General features: G+C 42.9%; 1 protein-coding gene and 1 non-coding gene across 2 annotated transcripts; both read right to left on the reverse strand.

Moving 5' to 3' along the window:
- Window positions 1–1,572: 1,572 nt before the first annotated feature.
- On the reverse strand, window positions 1,573–1,655 carry trnal-cag (transfer RNA leucine (anticodon CAG)). Its single transcript has one exon. It is a non-coding gene; the product is annotated as a tRNA-Leu (tRNA).
- Window positions 1,656–8,610: 6,955 nt separating this feature from the next.
- Window positions 8,611–14,193, reverse strand: LOC103358394 (transmembrane protein 256-like). The gene is made up of 3 exons (XM_008283347.1): window positions 14,080–14,193; window positions 12,099–12,179; window positions 8,611–9,292 (listed from the first exon to the last, which is right to left on the reverse strand). The coding sequence occupies exons 1-3, from the start codon at window positions 14,191–14,193 to the stop codon at window positions 9,149–9,151; spliced, it is 339 nt and encodes a 112-aa protein (XP_008281569.1). The 3' UTR covers window positions 8,611–9,148.
- Between the last annotated feature and the right edge of the window lie 3,024 nt (window positions 14,194–17,217).

The following is a 17,217-nucleotide window of genomic DNA, read 5'->3' on the forward strand; positions in this document are numbered from 1 at the left end:
TGACGATTAGTGCTAATGAGCAACTACAATCAGATCCAAAATCTTCTTGAACAGTGACAGTTTTCATCATTTTGCCTCTGCGCACCACGGTGGATCTGAAATGAGGTAATCATGGTGTGAGTGGAGAGCTTTAATTCAAGGGCTTTGACAAAACTGCTGCATTGATTTTGTATTTTTTTTACATACTCCCTCCATTTTCACAGGCTCAAAGCTAATTGGGCAAACCAACACAATTATAAATATAAGAATTATTTGTCCTATTTGGCTGCCGTGGACATGAGCAGCTGCTGTGTTTCATCCTTTGAGACGCTTTGCCAGGCGTTTACTGCCTTTATTTCCTGCTTTGCTCGTGGGTCTTTCTGCCTTCGGTTTTCTCTTCGGTAAGTGAAAAGCGGCTCAGCTGGGTTCAGGTCAGGTGACTGACTCGACCGCTTTAGAACATTCCGTTTCTTTGCCTGCTTAAGCTGCCTTCGCTGTATGTTTTAGGGTCATTATCCATCTGCACTGCGAAGCGCCGTCCTCACTTCCCTCTGACTGAATCTGTGCAGAAAGTGCAGCTCTGCACACTTCAGGATTTATCCTGACACTTCTATCGGCAGTCACATCATCAGTAAACACCAGTGACCCACTTCCACTGGCAGCCATACATGCCCGATGCCGTAACAGTGTCTCTCACAGATGACGTGGATTCACTTCAACTGGTTTTCAGGCATCCAAACAATCTTGTTCCATCTTGTTTTCTTGCTAAATCTAATCAGCTTATTCTGTTCTTGAGTGTTAGTTTGCATCTCCCTCTCTCCCCCTTCCTGACCTGTGAAGGGCTTTCCCTCACCAAGGAAAACATTCTGCGATCATCCACTTTAGTTGTCTTCCAAGATCCTCCGTTTGGTATTGCTGAGCTCACCAGAGCATTCCTTCTCTTAAAGAACACACCAAATTGCTTATTTGGCCACTCTTAAGTTTCTGCTATCTCTCTGGCTCGATCCCAATCTCCACACTCAAGGGCTCCGAGGCGCATTCTCGGCTCTCCGTTCCAGGGCCGCCCCGCTGTCAAATCATTAAATGCATGAGGGCTCTGATGCAGACTTTTCGACCTCAGGCGCCCTCTCCGCGAGTCCGACTCTCCTGAGGGACTCGCTCATAGATCACTGCGAAACTGGTGACGTATAAATGTGGTCGCCTACGAAGTGTGCATAAACCAAGCTGGGGGGCGGCGCAGGGAAGAAAGCCCGCTAGGACGTTTATCTTTAAGTGACAAGCGTCTGGATGCTGCCTGTTGTGGTTATTTATTGCAGGATTGTAGAGTCGACTGTATTTTTCGGGCTTCATAATCATAGTTGGAGATTTAGTGGTTTACCAGACAGGAAGTGATGAACTTCGCAACAAAACAAAGTCCAATTTTTTTTGTTTTAATAGTACATACTCAAGCTGTAGATTGGGTTTTGCTCTCTCATAGATCTAAGCATGGCCTCCTTTACTTGCATTGGGACCTCATATTGAGAGTTCCCAGCTACCAGAAGCAAATACAACACTTTGAAATCATCACTTCATTGAACCAGGAGTTAAAGTTTCTGTCAGAAGTGGGATTCGAACCCACGCCTCCAGGGGAGACTGCGACCTGAACGCAGCGCCTTGGACCGCTCGGCCATCCTGACTCGTCTTTTAAACGTCTGATTGTCTAGTTAAGCCTCTGCACGTGGAGGGTTGTATAATCCCTAAACGGTTAATGCAATATTTTTGTTAAAACCCCTCGAATTAAAAGCCGACTCTCCACTTAAATCACATCTTGATTGCTTCATTTCATTTGGCAAAATTAAGAAAACTGTGCCACGCTCTAATAACGCAGTGTTACGATCACTTGCGGGAAGAAAAGCTTATTTATTACTTTTATTCCCCCCGTTGTAAACCTTCACAGTGTCATTAAAGACTCTTTATGTAGTATCATTTACACAACATAATCCCAGCCTCCCCTCTATACCGTCTCCCAGCTGGCTAATAACAATTCCAGTTATTTTCCGAGACGGCTGCTGCTTGATTGTGGTTATGGTGATACAATGGCTGCCCCCACCACCACCACCACCACCACTATCCCCTTTTGCTCCTGTGATGCATCGCCGTCGTCCCCGGTGCTGCGGATTGAAGTGAAATGATTGGGTTTAAAGCCGTGAAAAAGGGGGCTGTAGTGATGAGGCCTCGGTGTCCATTGAAGTGAGGGGAGCCATCTATCTGAGGGTGTGATAGCGCTGACCATCATTTAAGTGGCTTGAAAAGGTCAGAGGAGGGGGGGAACCGGGATGTGGGACGGCCATTACAGTCATTCCGCTTCAGTGTGCGAGCCGCCGCGGCCTGATTGATGCCTCGGAGAGAGGATTTGGCACCGCTGCGGTGTGTATTATAAAGCATGCACTTTAATATATTGCCCCTGTGTGTCTGTGGGCAGGTATTTGTGCGTCCCCCCCCCCTAGTCCGTGTGAATGAAAGGGAGGAAGCTCTGGGTAATCAAGTAAGATGGCCTGGGCGAAAGGGTTTCTTTCAGGTCTTTAGATGGAGGATCTGGAGAGAGCACATCCATCCGCATCGGCTCCTATAAGCTCTCTATCACCTTACTCATTCATGACCGTTGACTCTCGCACAAGCGCTCGCTTCATTTTCTGACCAAAACAGACTCGGAGCATGAAATCAATGGAACAAGGAGCCTTTTCCCCCCCCAACAGAAGGAGCTGATGTAATTAAATTCGTCTGCAGGGTAAGACGAGAAAAGGGCAAGACGGGAAAAGGGGGGGGAGCGTTTTTTTTACTAAATAATATATTCTTTAGTGGAGAAATAAAGCAGAGGAACGCTTGTGAAGTGCAGAGGAGTGTCCCTGGAGGTATAATTAACAATATCTACCATTTCTGTCTGCGCTTCTTTTTTCTCTGATGCTCACAACAGTACAGACTGAGGCAAAACCAGACAGACTTTCCAGCAGTGGGTGTAGACCGTCCTGCTTTTCTTTGGGTCTGTGGATTGCAGCAGCAGCAGCATACAATGCCTAAAAAAAGTATTCTCGCCAAGTTTTTTTGTTCTATAGCCCTGAATCAAAGCAGATTTAATATGTTTTTTTTCTCATTATTATCACTGGTTTTAAAAAGGATGCATGTAAATCATCCCAGATGCACCCACTGGGCTTTTTTTTTCACGAAAGAACACTTTAATACATCACAGTCGGAAAATCTGCCTCAAGTTTAGAATCCTGGTGTTGTGCATGCTGGTTCGCTGTCACACCGCCGTGACTGACTGGGACTCTTGAATGAGCTGTCAATGATGCTATTAGTAGCAACTGTGCCTTTTTCCTGCTACGAGGAGCGGTTAAATCAGTCATCGGAACAGTTTGACAGTTTGTGAAATATGCTTATTCACTTTCCTGGCAGAGTTAGATGAGAACTTTGATACCTCTGTCATATCTGTTAAATATGAAGCTCCAGCCAGCAGCTGATGAGCTTAGAATAAAGACTGGAAACGGGTAAACAGCAAGCGTGGCGCTTTCCAAGTATTTCTTGGCTCTGAGCGGTTGCCAGATGACCAGCAGAGACTCCAGGAGATTACTGCGTCTGGCCAAGAAATAGTCTGGCACCGAATCCCCGTGAAATGGTGAATTGTGATTTTTTTTTGCACTTTACTTTTTGTACATATTAAACAAACTAAATGTACGGTTGATTAATTCCTACTAATTAATAAGGTTCAGAGGCTCTGATAGGCTGATTTTGTTGCAGTGCCAGGCTAGCTGACCAAACTGTTTCCGGTCTTTATGTTAGGCTAGCTCACAAAGTTGCTGTTATTTCATGAACACTGTATTGATCTTCTATCCAACTCTCTGCCAGAAAGTTAATGAGTGTATTTCCCAAAATGTCAAACTTTTCCTCTCAGAAACAGAAAGAATCTGGCAAGTGCAGTAAAACTGAGTGACCATGCAAGAAGGAGTAAGCGGCGGTTAAACTGGGCCGGAGCCCAGCGGAGCCGAGCGCCTCGTCCTGACGTCCAGATCACATCCCTCTCTCACACTTTGAAACATCCACGTCCAGGCGCTGTCTCAAGCTGTTCTTTGACTTTATTAAATAACTGTGTCCGTCTCACAACAGCGCGATCGATACATGCGTCTCCAAACTGAGAGACGGGCCGTGTGCAATTTAATTTTCAGATTTGGCATTGGGATCTTGGAGGAGCCTCATAAAGCTAAAATGCTTTTCCGCACAGCAAACACAGATTCAAGGTTTCTTCACAAATCAGCAACAACATTATAACCGGGGCTGCTTAATATTGCATCAGTCCTCCCTCATGCATCCAACACAGGCTCCGAGGCATGGACTCCACAAGACCTCTGAAGGTGGTGTGGTGTTATGCAGTGAGGTGGGACCTCCACGGTTCAGACTTGTTGTGACGCATCCCACAGATGCTTGATTGGATTGAGATGTGAGACTAAAACAACCATTTGTCATGTTCCTCAAACTATTCCTGAACAATTTTTGCAGTGTGCTTTATCCTGCCTGAAGATGCAACTGCAATCGGGGAAAAACTGCTGCCAAGATGGGGTATAAGTGGTCTGAAACAACAGGCTGTTCACCACCACAGGAACTTGTGAGCTGTTTAAGGGCAACCTGAGCTTTTGTCTGCAAGAAGTGTCGCTGATGTACCTCTGTCAGTGTCGTTTTCGTGGCTCTGTGGTTAGCACTGTTGCCTCGCAGCAAGAAGTTCATCGGTTTGCGTCCTGGTGGGATCTTTCTATGTGGAGTTTGCATGTTCTCCCCGTGCAGCGTGGGTTCTCTTCAGGTTCTCCGGCTTCCTCCCACACAAACATGTTGAGGTTAATTGGTGATTCTAAATTGTCCGTAGGTGTGAATGTGAGTGTGCTTGGTTGTCTGTCTCTAAGTGTAGCCCTGTGATAGACTGGTGACCTGTCCAGGGTGTCCGCCTAAGTCAGCTGGGATAGACTCCAGCCCCTCGCGATCCTAGTGAGGATTAAGCCGTGTATAGATAATAGCTGGATGGATGGATATATTACGTACTCCCTGATATGTGCTTCTGAAACAATACTGTGCAGGTCTCTAAGCTAACTAGTTAAACTCACGAGGTTGTCATCGTAAAATACGTGACATAACCAACCTCCTTTGTTCTATTTCCTATGTGCTCATACAACTGGAGTTATGTCCAGGAACTAGCTTTTCTTTTGATTTGACATTGCAGCCGAAACACAAAAGGAAACACAAAGCCTGAAGGGACTGACTGCAAGAACGTTCCTGTAAACATTTTGTCCCACATTGCACCTGCCCCGAGTTCCTGCAGCAGAAAGCCACCCTCATGTTTCGGTAGGTGTTTCGTGTCACAGTAGAGTCCACTACCATACCAGAACTCAGAACTTTCCACACTGCCTCCACTAGCTTTCCTGGCTTTCTTGCTTCCATCCCTTCCACAAGTAAATGATGCTCAAGCCACCTTCTTCCATTGCTCCTCTAATACTTACATGCTCATTGTAGGGACAGCAACCTGCAACCTACTGTGAGTTCTGATACCTTTCTAACCCAGCTAGCAGTGAGGTATTCCGCACTTTCATCCTGCAGTCTTGGACGCCCATAACTTCACCGGTTATCCTTCCTTGAACCACCTTTGGTATCTACTAACCACTACACACAAACATCTAGCAATGTTGTTTTGAAGATGCCGTTACAATTCGGCCCTCAAATCCCATTTTTCCTGCTTCCAACACATCAGCTTCGAGAACTGACTCCTCACTCGCCGCCTAATATATCCCACCTCTTGACAGGTGCCGATGCAACAGCACAATCAATGTTATTCTCTTCACCTCTCAGTGGGGTTTAATGCTGTGGTCGATCAGCGTACAGTAGAACGAGTGGAGACCTAAGTGTATGGAGTGCTGCAGTTGTCATGGCAATGGATCATTTGAAAGGCGATTTCAGTCGTTTTCCAGAATGAACCTTGACGATAACGTGATGATTTTAGCTTATATTGTGCAGTGCATATTTTTACGAGGCCGATGTTATGCTCATCCAGTCATCCCCATGAGAGCAGATGGTTAATTTACCTGTATTTTTATATTTGTAATCAATTGCACCACTCCGTAGGAATCCATTTTCTTCTGCTGCTGCTAAATTTTAAGAACTAATTTAAAGGCGTCCTAGAAAAACAATGTAAAAAAAAAAAAGAGCTCCTCATATCCAGTGTGAAAGGACCAATCAGCTTTGTCTAACTGGACGTTACGGTAAAGGAGATTAAGGCCCAGACACGAGGGTCTCTCTTTATCTCGCCTCCCATTTCTCGCTCCCTCATGCGCTCACACATTAAACGTGGCTTGCCGGGGCAGAACGCCGTGATCCAGTTAATGGATTTTAACACAGAGGTGCTGTGCTGGCAGCAACAGGATCGGCACATGTGAACGTCAGCGACAGAGACGAGAAAAAAAAAAAAAGTAGCAATAAAATAAGACTGCTCACATCTTGTCAGAGGAATCACTGAGAATTTTTTTTTTTTCCCCACTCAAGTATTTAACAAGCGGCTGAAAATTTGATGACAGCGCTTCAAATATGCATCAAACAGAGCGGAACACCCTGTAACTTTCAGTCAGGTGTCTCCGATAAACTCGAAAGCCGGCGAGTCGGGGGATGTGCGACTGGGTGTCAGAGCTTTTACTCCACGTGTGATTGCTTGGTCCTGGAACAGCAGAAGACTTCCCAGCAGCTACTTAATTCTAATGAGGGCTTTATGAGTCGTGATCAAGAGCTCATTGGCAATGTGTTCAGTCAATAGCGCCTTCTCTTCTGAGCAGAGCCTCGGCTTATGTGCCGACCCCAGCAAATTGACCCGGAGATTTATACAGCTATTTTCTAAAGGTCCCCATTCGTGGGCCTACAGTCAGGAAGGAGAATTAGTGTTTCAATGGATTTCACTTTCAATTTGAATGCGGAGTGGTTGGAACATGGCCCCGGCTAAGGGGAGGCCATTGGTAATGAACCCCTTTTGTGTTCTGCCACTTAGAGGATCAAATGCTCGAAGCTATGAAGACATTCGGCGCTGCAAGAGACACGATTTCTTTCAGCTGCCATAGGTGGCGAATCCTATGGATTTATCCACCTTTTTGCTGAAAAGCACTCAGAGAGGATGCCAGTTCAAGTAGCACTGGTGGAAGTCAATTGTGATCAGTTGGCTTTTGAGGATTATAACAGCTGTAAGTCCGTGGAGGATGCATTGATCCACATGCAGGGCTGGAGAGGGTACTAAAAAACCTGCACTCTAAAAAGTAAAAGGTGATTTACTGATTTAGCTAAATCTTTTAAGTTGCAAACTTTGTTTTGATGGGTTGCACTGATATAACACTGTTGGTAAGTGCATCAACCAAATATTGTGTGTAGTTTAAATGTACATTTCTACAGTAGTTAGCTTAAAATAAAGTTTAAGTTAAGGTAACTTTATGAAATGGGCTTGGAAACTTATTTTTTCTTCCAGCCTGAATATTTAACAGGGTTAACTTCATTTTTAAGCTTGCAAACTTAAAAACATGTGTTCATAATTATGTTAAGTACCTAACACCTACAAATTTTGTTTTAATGATGCAGAAAATAATTTTTTTTTATGAATGATCAACTTGTGTTTAGGCAGTTACTAGGTGAGTAACTATACCTGTGATTGGAGAGGAATAACTCAGTTTTTTGGTTGGACACAATTTGAACTCAAAAAGATTGATGCACCCTGTTCAAAATGTCGTTCTGTTTTTTTCGTGAGCCCAAACACATATTTTTTAAAAGCAGAAGCATTACGAAAATATTATTCAACTAAAAGTAAACCTATTGGTGATAATAATACTCGAGTAAGAGTGCAAAGTATTTAAAGTTGACTTGGTTGCTTTTTAATTTATTGCATTATCAATATCAGGCATTCATTTAAAGCAGGAGCTCGATAAAGATTTTTTTTTAAACTTTCAACAAAACACAGTTCTCTGATGAATGAGAAATCTTGTATGGATCAAATTAAGGGGATTAGTGACACTATTTCTTAACCTACATACAGATAACGTAGGAATTGTGTTAAAAGCTACTAAAAAATGCTTTTGAACCTTTGAAACTTGCTGAAATAATCAGTACTTTCTGAACTTCTGGTTTAGTTTTAGCAGGAGCTGATTTTATTTTTCCAGGTCTTTCTTGCTTCGTTTGGATGTAACCAAACCTGCGCCTGCTGCAGTATACTTCGTATAAAAGCAACAAAGCAGATTACGCAGTAAACAGCTTAATTAAGGAAGAGGAGAAATTACAAATACGAAGAGTTGCACATCATTACTTCCACCTATGAATACGTGTCCATACACTAGACCAGGAAGTGGTTTGAAAAGAACTGCGAAACAAGGTTTTGAAGGTATCCATAAATGAAAGTAAAAATTTAAAAGGCTGTGGCGCTAACAGAAAATACAAGGGATCAATATTGGATTTATCATCTAGGGACCCTGAATATCGGTGCTAAATTGTAAAGGCAACTCATCCAAAAGCCAAAAAACTCTGGCTAAAGGAGAGCTGACAGCAAACATGACGAAGATTCATCCTCTGGGGACAATGAACAGCTGCACAAAGTTGGCTTAATAAAAATATTTATTTCAATTTCAATCCTTCACATTTAGTTTTTTTTATCTTTACTGTATTCGGTCACCTGCGCAGTGTAAATATACAGAAATGTAAGAACTGTATTTAGTGCAGGAGAGGAAAACACAGTAAAAATGAAATGCTGATGAGTCTGTACTTGATTACTACACTGGTGCTTTCTATTAGCTTATTAGTGATTTTATTTCCCAGCGCGACATGCCACTAAAAATAACACAACAACTTCTTAAAGCAATCAACGCTGCATTCACCTTCTTCTCCAGTTTAACTTATTAGTCAAAGGGCACCAGTCAGAAACAGACAGCAATGGTAGAAAAGTGATAATCCTGTTGTGACCTTATCTCCTGGTGACACCCACAACCCGATGCAGGCGGCGGTTGGATGGGTGACATTATAACTCAGCGCTGCCCCTCAGCCAAAACTCTTACAAGCTCTCCAGTTCATCCATTAGCAGTCTGACAGTTTAGTGTCACGTAGCGAGCCCCGTGGAGAAGATGTGAGCTGTCACAGTTCAGAGAATCATGGCCAGCCAGCCGACGATCATAGCGACGCCCCCCATGGGAGCCACTTTGCGGAGGCCGGGGTCCCCCGTCAGAGCCTGGTGGTACAAAGAGCCACAGAACATCCCCATGCCCGCGATCAGGATGGTGCCGGCCTGTCAAGAAGCAGCATTTTTAATGAGTGAGGGTAATAATAAACTGTCACGATGGCGTTCACGTTGTACAAAACATGCTTAGAAAGTTGCTCCGGTCTTCCTTCCATCAAAACATACTGTGGATGTAAAGTGACACTACGCATCCACTCACGTAACGCTGCAGAAAAAGTGAGTTGTGGATGGTGAATAAGCCCGTCCAAACATTCCAAGCAGTCAAGGCCAAATGTTTGCCTCCGCTTTGGTTTCAAAACGTCATTTCAAACTCTGACAATGCGCAATATTTCATTCAGATTGGAGCAACCTTTTCAGTCCGACGTGCCTCCGCGGTGCTGTCAGATAAGCTGAAGTACCCCTTCAATGGCGCCTCTCACCGTTTTCCCAAGGATTTTTTGAAAATTATTTCAAATTGGATGTTATTTAAAACACTGTTTAGAAAACGTCCATGTGAGAAGTGATTCTGAAATTGCCAGTACATTTTCAGCAGATTTGGTTAAACTCAAACTGCTGCCACTTGGGCGATTTAACCATCCACCAGCACTTCCATTCATTTCTGTTTTTGCAGTTTAAAAAAAAAAAAAAGATCTTTGTGATCTCTCTGCTTGCAACTGCAACAGGTCATATTCATCAATTAGTATAATAAATATCAGGCTTACTCCAATTTGCAATCCTATTTGGGCATTGATTTTCCTCCTTAACAAATTCCAAATTAATCTACTCCACAATCTTTGCGCATATCCAATTTTCTCCCATTACTGGCCAGCCTATAATAACATTATCAGACACGGGGGAGTGCGCTAATACGGGGCTGCTGGAACTAAAAAATGAAGAAGTGACGGCTTAATCCTAAACAGAGAACGTTCAAATTGCATGTCTCCTGGAGGAGTTGGAGTTTATGACAAACAGTTTAAAGTGACAGTCTGGAAGATGTGTTTGTTAGCGCTGCGTTTGCTGCCAAAGAAGAGAAATTAAGAGTCCCTGTTTGTGTCATTTTACGACAGCGTCCTACTGTATTCTTTACTAGAACTAGATAAAGTAATGGTAACCCAGGTGACAGTGGTTTGTTTTCTGGTTTGTCTTGGCTGCTTTATGGTTACAATAGAGCCCAAACTCATCCTTGTTAAATTTATTGTTACAAGCAGAGTAGATTAAATAAGAATATTCATTCAGACACATGCATTAGAAGACACAAAGGCCTTTAGCTCATGTGACTGAGGGCCGATTCATGATCTCCCACCTCCATATGGTCAGGCTGATAAGTGGACGCATACACTTTGTTCATACGACAACAGGGCCCCACCAGACTGTGCTCGTCACAGTGAACACAGGAAAACACACGGGGCGGTTTTTACAGACCATAGCAGCAGATTGAGCTTCAGCACTGTGTCAGCGACTAATTCTAAAGCACAGGATTTCTGGAGACTTTAGAACGTCCCTACTGTGTTTGGGCTCCATCGCTGCACCTCCAAAGTCTGGCATTAGTGCTGAATTATAAAGTTGTAGATGACTTAGAATCTCCTTGTACAGTCTCTCCTTATACCAAACATTCATTTTAAGCACTGCTTGTTTTCGTGGCACATGCAAAGTCAGAATGCAGACAGTCTACCGTAAATTCAGCCGCTACTTTTTTCACACGCTTTGAACACTGCAGCTTAAACAATGATGCGGCTAGTTTATGGATTTTTACGAGTTTGCCTCAAGACCAAAGTGACATTGAGAGTGACAACGAAAGAGAGACTGAGGAAGTGTGTGACGAAGGAATTCTGAGGCTGTTCAATTCCGACACTGAAGAACTTTAGTGGTTTTAGTGCGCAGGAGGAAGATGAAGATAGCGATCAATGACTTTTCCTGGTAGGCTACTGTGGTTTTTATTTTCTTAACCAGCCGTGTTACAGGCACTGTTTGGAAAAAAGCATTTACGGTACATATTTGTGTATTTAACCAGTCCGTACTTAACTAAAAGTTTCACAAATCTTTCTGTGGAAACATCTCCTGTTACAACGTGGACACCTGCAGCTTATAGACAAGAGCGGCCGATATATGTACAAAATTTGTTTTCTTTTTAAAGTTAGTGGGTGCGGCTTATATTCAGGTGCGCTCAATAGTCTGGAAATCACGGTATGTGGTCACCAATTTTGAGCTACACGCACAAACTCTTGCACATTTTGATGGGTACCTTTGTGGACACGGACAAAGCACGAATTGGCCTTAAAAGTTAGGTTGGCAGTAGACTCAAAATTAGAAACTAGCGTATGTGAAGTTTGTTTAGGACCTGATAAGTAGAACTGAAATTAAACATTTTTATTCATCCCTTTGGAAACTGAGTTTTTAAATTTTGGGAACCAATTGGCACCATAACCCTACATCTACTGTGCACTACTTGTGGTTTCGTGCGGGAACGTCATCACAGTTTTTCACACTAAACATGTTTGATATAATCTCATTAATGGTGCCTCATTTGACAAACAGTAGCGATTAAACAGACACTTATTTGAACTAAAACCGCCACTTTCATTGTTAGGCTTCAAATAAACTCCACAGACTGGCTACAGATGCTAATGAGCTCATTCTTCTGCAATATTTCCCATAACGTCTTTCCATAGTCGCACAAAATCGTTTTAAAGTTGCTATTTATAAGCCACGGTTCGTTCAAAACAACATCTTCTGTAATTGCGGCCCCGAAGGAATACTGATCCCCCGAGTGAAGACGGACAGAAAAGACCGGAGTGACACTGACACACTGGTTCCGTTTTAAGGCATACTTGAGTGCATGCAGCCCTGAGAGATGGTATTAGGCGTCCATACTCACCACAGCAGGTTTGCCAGAGTGGGCAGCTCCCAGCAGGGCCAGGCTGTGGTAAAAATGGTACTTGTTGGCAGTTTCAAATAGCTGGAAAGGCACATACACAAAGGCAGAGCTTTTTAGAAGAATCCAGCCCTCTCCAATCAGTCTTCAGTTCAGTCAATCAAACATTTTCTGGAATGGACTGAAAAGGGGCTGCTATTATAGAGTGTAAATGGATTATAAGAGGATATGTAATGAGCCATTAATGTAGAGGGGCTACTATCAGACACCTATTACGCCATTTTCATCAATTAGGGCAGCTCTAATCACACAAAAGATGGTCTCAGATCTTACGCTGAAACCTTTTCCTACGTTTTTGACGCCAAGAAGTTTCCAGATCAACAATTCAACAAGCGAGAAAAATGATCTCACAAGCAACTTTTTATTTTTTATTTTTTTTGTACCTCGCTGTAAGTAAATAAGCACAGCGGCTGTAAATCAAGATCATGATCAGCAGCGAGTTCACTCAGGCAGAAGCTGTTTTTGGAGACGCATCAAAAGTTGTAAACAGACTCCTGCACACCGTCTAACTCGCATTTATGTGCAAGACTTGGGTGCCAAACCTTCAGCAGCTTCCAGGATCATACAAGAAATTAGAAAAACCCTACATATAGGGGGAGACTTAAATGTACCTCCATGACATCCGCAATGAATAGATAAATTACTAGAAAATCACTGCTTCAAAACCAACTTGCAGGTTTATTTTTTTTACATTTGTACTTATTGTTTCTTGCAGTGATTGTTCAAAAACTTGATTTCATATGTTTTATGAGACATGAAAGCAGGAATTCCGATCAGAAAGTCGACCTTTTGAGCGCTCTTAAAGCTGCTTTTCAATCATAATAGGTCACATTATGTCATGCAAGTAGTCGTTTCTGACAGAAATGGAAGGTAACGAGTTGGTTGCTGATTCATTGTGCTGGTGCAGCCTGTCAGGAAATCCAGTCGACACTTTTCCTAACTAGGGTTGCGTTGTGCAGCTTGTGCAGGTTAAGAGCAGGAACTTCACGGCTATATCTGGGATGAAAAAACAGATGTGTGGTGCTCATTTTAGAAGGATTATGTTCCCAAATATCTGACTCAGTTCTGGATGAGATGTTTAAGATAATCGTTTCGGTTGCTTCGGCGAGCCACATTTCCACTATTCGTCATTAGAAGCAGCAGTAGCGGCGGCTTCTAGTACTGGCACCGGTAAAAAAATTATGGCTCCAGATCAGTCTGAGATTCAGCTTGACAGGAACGCAGACTGTAGCTCCTTTTATGTTTGCAAATTTCTAAATTACTCAGCTCTCTCTCGCTCATGTGGCAACATAAAACACAGTGTTGATTTATGTTCGACCAGCCAGACATGACTGTAGCAGCCATGAGCTACTATCAATACTCCAATACTACACAGCCAATAGTAGTTCTGTTACATCCTGAGACGTGATAGCGATCTCTACGAGACTGAGATGTAGCACAATTTCTCGCTGATGGCAGTTATTTCTCCTATTTATCGTCTGGCTCTTGACTCTGTGACACGTCATAAGCTGTCATCTGTCAAACACACAAGAGAACTACTTAAACTGCTGTTAAAACCCATACTTATCATGTTACCATGAAGTATAAAGTGTTTTTTTGAATCTAGATCTGTTTTCTTTTACTTGCCATGTAAATATACCTCTGTAGGTTCTTCTTCAAATGTACCCTGCAAAGTTGTCGGGATGTATAGTTCTTGAGAATACAATCTGTTTCTTTGTGGGATTGAAGCAGTCATTTTATAGCTATCTACACATTTAATGCAAACGGTTTGGGAGTTAGATGGTGTGCGGCGAGTCTGAATGCCTTTATATCTACTTGACGCTCTCCACTGCAGACATCTCATGATACAGATGGGCGACGAGTTTGCAGGCAGCATAAAAAAAACCAACTCGAACAGAATTAATTAACAGTTCTATTTACGTACCACTCTCTGGTAGTCGTCGGGGTCGCTGTTTTTGAAGCCTGAAATGACAAATATGGAACAGAAACGTGAAGTAGTGCAGTATGTGAAATTAAATGTAACATATGATGTGAACATGACACACAGTGATGGTGAGTTTAATGACCTCCCATGAGTCCCGCACATGCCAGTTTAGTAACTATTTCTTTAAGGATCGCAAATCCTCTGAAGTCATGTGGGCTTTGCGTTCCTTTACTTTCGTCAGTGCTTATGGACACCAGCAACGTGGTTCAGTCGGATTATGGCTATAGACTGATGCAGCTCTTATTCAGCCATGATTATTTCACCTTTAGTTAATTTTAACAATTCATATCTTCAGACGTAGGCTCCAGCCCCTCCGCGACCCTAGTGAGGATTTAGCAGTGTATAGATAATGGATGAATATCTTCAGATGATCTGTGCTTTTTATTTCTTCCCCATCTGGACTTCTGTAACGCAGGATTATCTCCAGTTAAAGTAAACATTATCACATAAAGGTGAGTGTTGCACTTTCTGCATTCACTTGATGTAAATTTTGTCATCAGCCCAAGTCTATANTCATCGTAAAATACGTGACATAACCAACCTCCTTTGTTCTATTTCCTATGTGCTCATGCAACTGGAGTTATGTCCAGGAACTACCTTTTCTTTTGATTTGACATTGCAGTCGAAACACAAAAGGAAACACAAAGCCTGAAGGGACTGACTGCAAGAACGTTCCTGTAAACATTTTGTCCCACATTGCACCTGCCCTGAGTTCCTGCAGCAGAAAGCCACCCTTATGTTTCGGTAGGTGTTTCGTGTCACAGTAGAGTCCACTATGATGCCAGAACTCAGAACTTTCCACGCTGCCTCCAGTAGCTTTCCTGGCTTTCTTGCTTCCATCCCTTCCACAAGTAAATGATGCTCAAGCCACCTTCTTCCATTGCTCCTCTAATGCTTACATGCTCATTGTAGGGACAGCAACCTGCAACCTACTGTGAGTTCTGATACCTTTCTAACCCAGCTAGCAGTGAGGTATTCAGCACTTTCATCCTGCAGTCTTGGACGCCCATAACTTCACCGGTTGTCCTTCCTTGAACCACCTTTGGTATCTACTAACCACTACACACAAACATCTAGAAATGTTGTGTTGAAGATGCTGTTACAATTCGGCCCTCAAATCCCATTTTTCCTGCTTCCAACACATCAGCTTGGAGAACTGACTCCTCACTCGCCGCCTAATATATCCCACCTCTTGACAGGTGCCGATGCAACAACACAATCAATGTTATTCTCTTCACCTCTCAGTGGGGTTTAATGCTGTGGTCGATCAGCGTACAGTAGAACGAGTGGAGACCTAAGTGTATGGAGTGCTGCAGTTGTCATGGCAATGGATCATTTGAAAGGCGATTTCAGTCGTTTTCCAGAATGAACCTTGACGATAACGTGATGATTTTAGCTTATATTGTGCAGTGCATATTTTTACGAGGCCGATGTTATGCTCATCCAGTCATCCCCATGAGAGCAGATGGTTAATTTACCTGTATTTTTATATTTGTAATCAATTGCACCACTCCGTAGGAATCCATTTTCTTCTGCTGCTGCTAAATTTTAAGAACTAATTTAAAGGCGTCCTAGAAAAACAATGTAAAAAAAAAAAAGAGCTCCTCATATCCAGTGTGAAAGGACCAATCAGCTTTGTCTAACTGGACGTTACGGTAAAGGAGATTAAGGCCCAGACACGAGGGTCTCTCTTTATCTCGCCTCCCATTTCTCGCTCCCTCATGCGCTCACACATTAAACGTGGCTTGCCGGGGCAGAACGCCGTGATCCAGTTAATGGATTTTAACACAGAGGTGCTGTGCTGGCAGCAACAGGATCGGCACATGTGAACGTCAGCGACAGAGACGAGAAAAAAAAAAAAAGTAGCAATAAAATAAGACTGCTCACATCTTGTCAGAGGAATCACTGAGAATTTTTTTTTTTTCCCCACTCAAGTATTTAACAAGCGGCTGAAAATTTGATGACAGCGCTTCAAATATGCATCAAACAGAGCGGAACACCCTGTAACTTTCAGTCAGGTGTCTCCGATAAACTCGAAAGCCGGCGAGTCGGGGGATGTGCGACTGGGTGTCAGAGCTTTTACTCCACGTGTGATTGCTTGGTCCTGGAACAGCAGAAGACTTCCCAGCAGCTACTTAATTCTAATGAGGGCTTTATGAGTCGTGATCAAGAGCTCATTGGCAATGTGTTCAGTCAATAGCGCCTTCTCTTCTGAGCAGAGCCTCGGCTTATGTGCCGACCCCAGCAAATTGACCCGGAGATTTATACAGCTATTTTCTAAAGGTCCCCATTCGTGGGCCTACAGTCAGGAAGGAGAATTAGTGTTTCAATGGATTTCACTTTCAATTTGAATGCGGAGTGGTTGGAACATGGCCCCGGCTAAGGGGAGGCCATTGGTAATGAACCCCTTTTGTGTTCTGCCACTTAGAGGATCAAATGCTTGAAGCTATGAAGACATTCGGCGCTGCAAGAGACACGATTTCTTTCAGCTGCCATAGGTGGCGAATCCTATGGATTTATCCACCTTTTTGCTGAAAAGCACTCAGAGAGGATGCCAGTTCAAGTAGCACTGGTGGAAGTCAATTGTGATCAGTTGGCTTTTGAGGATTATAACAGCTGTAAGTCCGTGGAGGATGCATTGATCCACATGCAGGGCTGGAGAGGGTACTAAAAAACCTGCACTCTAAAAAGTAAAAGGTGATTTACTGATTTAGCTAAATCTTTTAAGTTGCAAACTTTGTTTTGATGGGTTGCACTGATATAACACTGTTGGTAAGTGCATCAACCAAATATTGTGTGTAGTTTAAATGTACATTTCTACAGTAGTTAGCTTAAAATAAAGTTTAAGTTAAGGTAACTTTATGAAATGGGCTTGGAAACTTATTTTTTCTTCCAGCCTGAATATTTAACAGGGTTAACTTCATTTTTAAGCTTGCAAACTTAAAAACATGTGTTCATAATTATGTTAAGTACCTAACACCTACAAATTTTGTTTTAATGATGCAGAAAATAATTTTTTTTTATGAATGATCAACTTGTGTTTAGGCAGTTACTAGGTGAGTAACTATACCTGTGATT

This window comes from Stegastes partitus, unplaced genomic scaffold, assembly GCF_000690725.1.
Source record: "Stegastes partitus isolate 25-593 unplaced genomic scaffold, Stegastes_partitus-1.0.2 Scaffold307, whole genome shotgun sequence".
Taxonomy (NCBI): Eukaryota; Metazoa; Chordata; class Actinopteri; family Pomacentridae; genus Stegastes; species Stegastes partitus.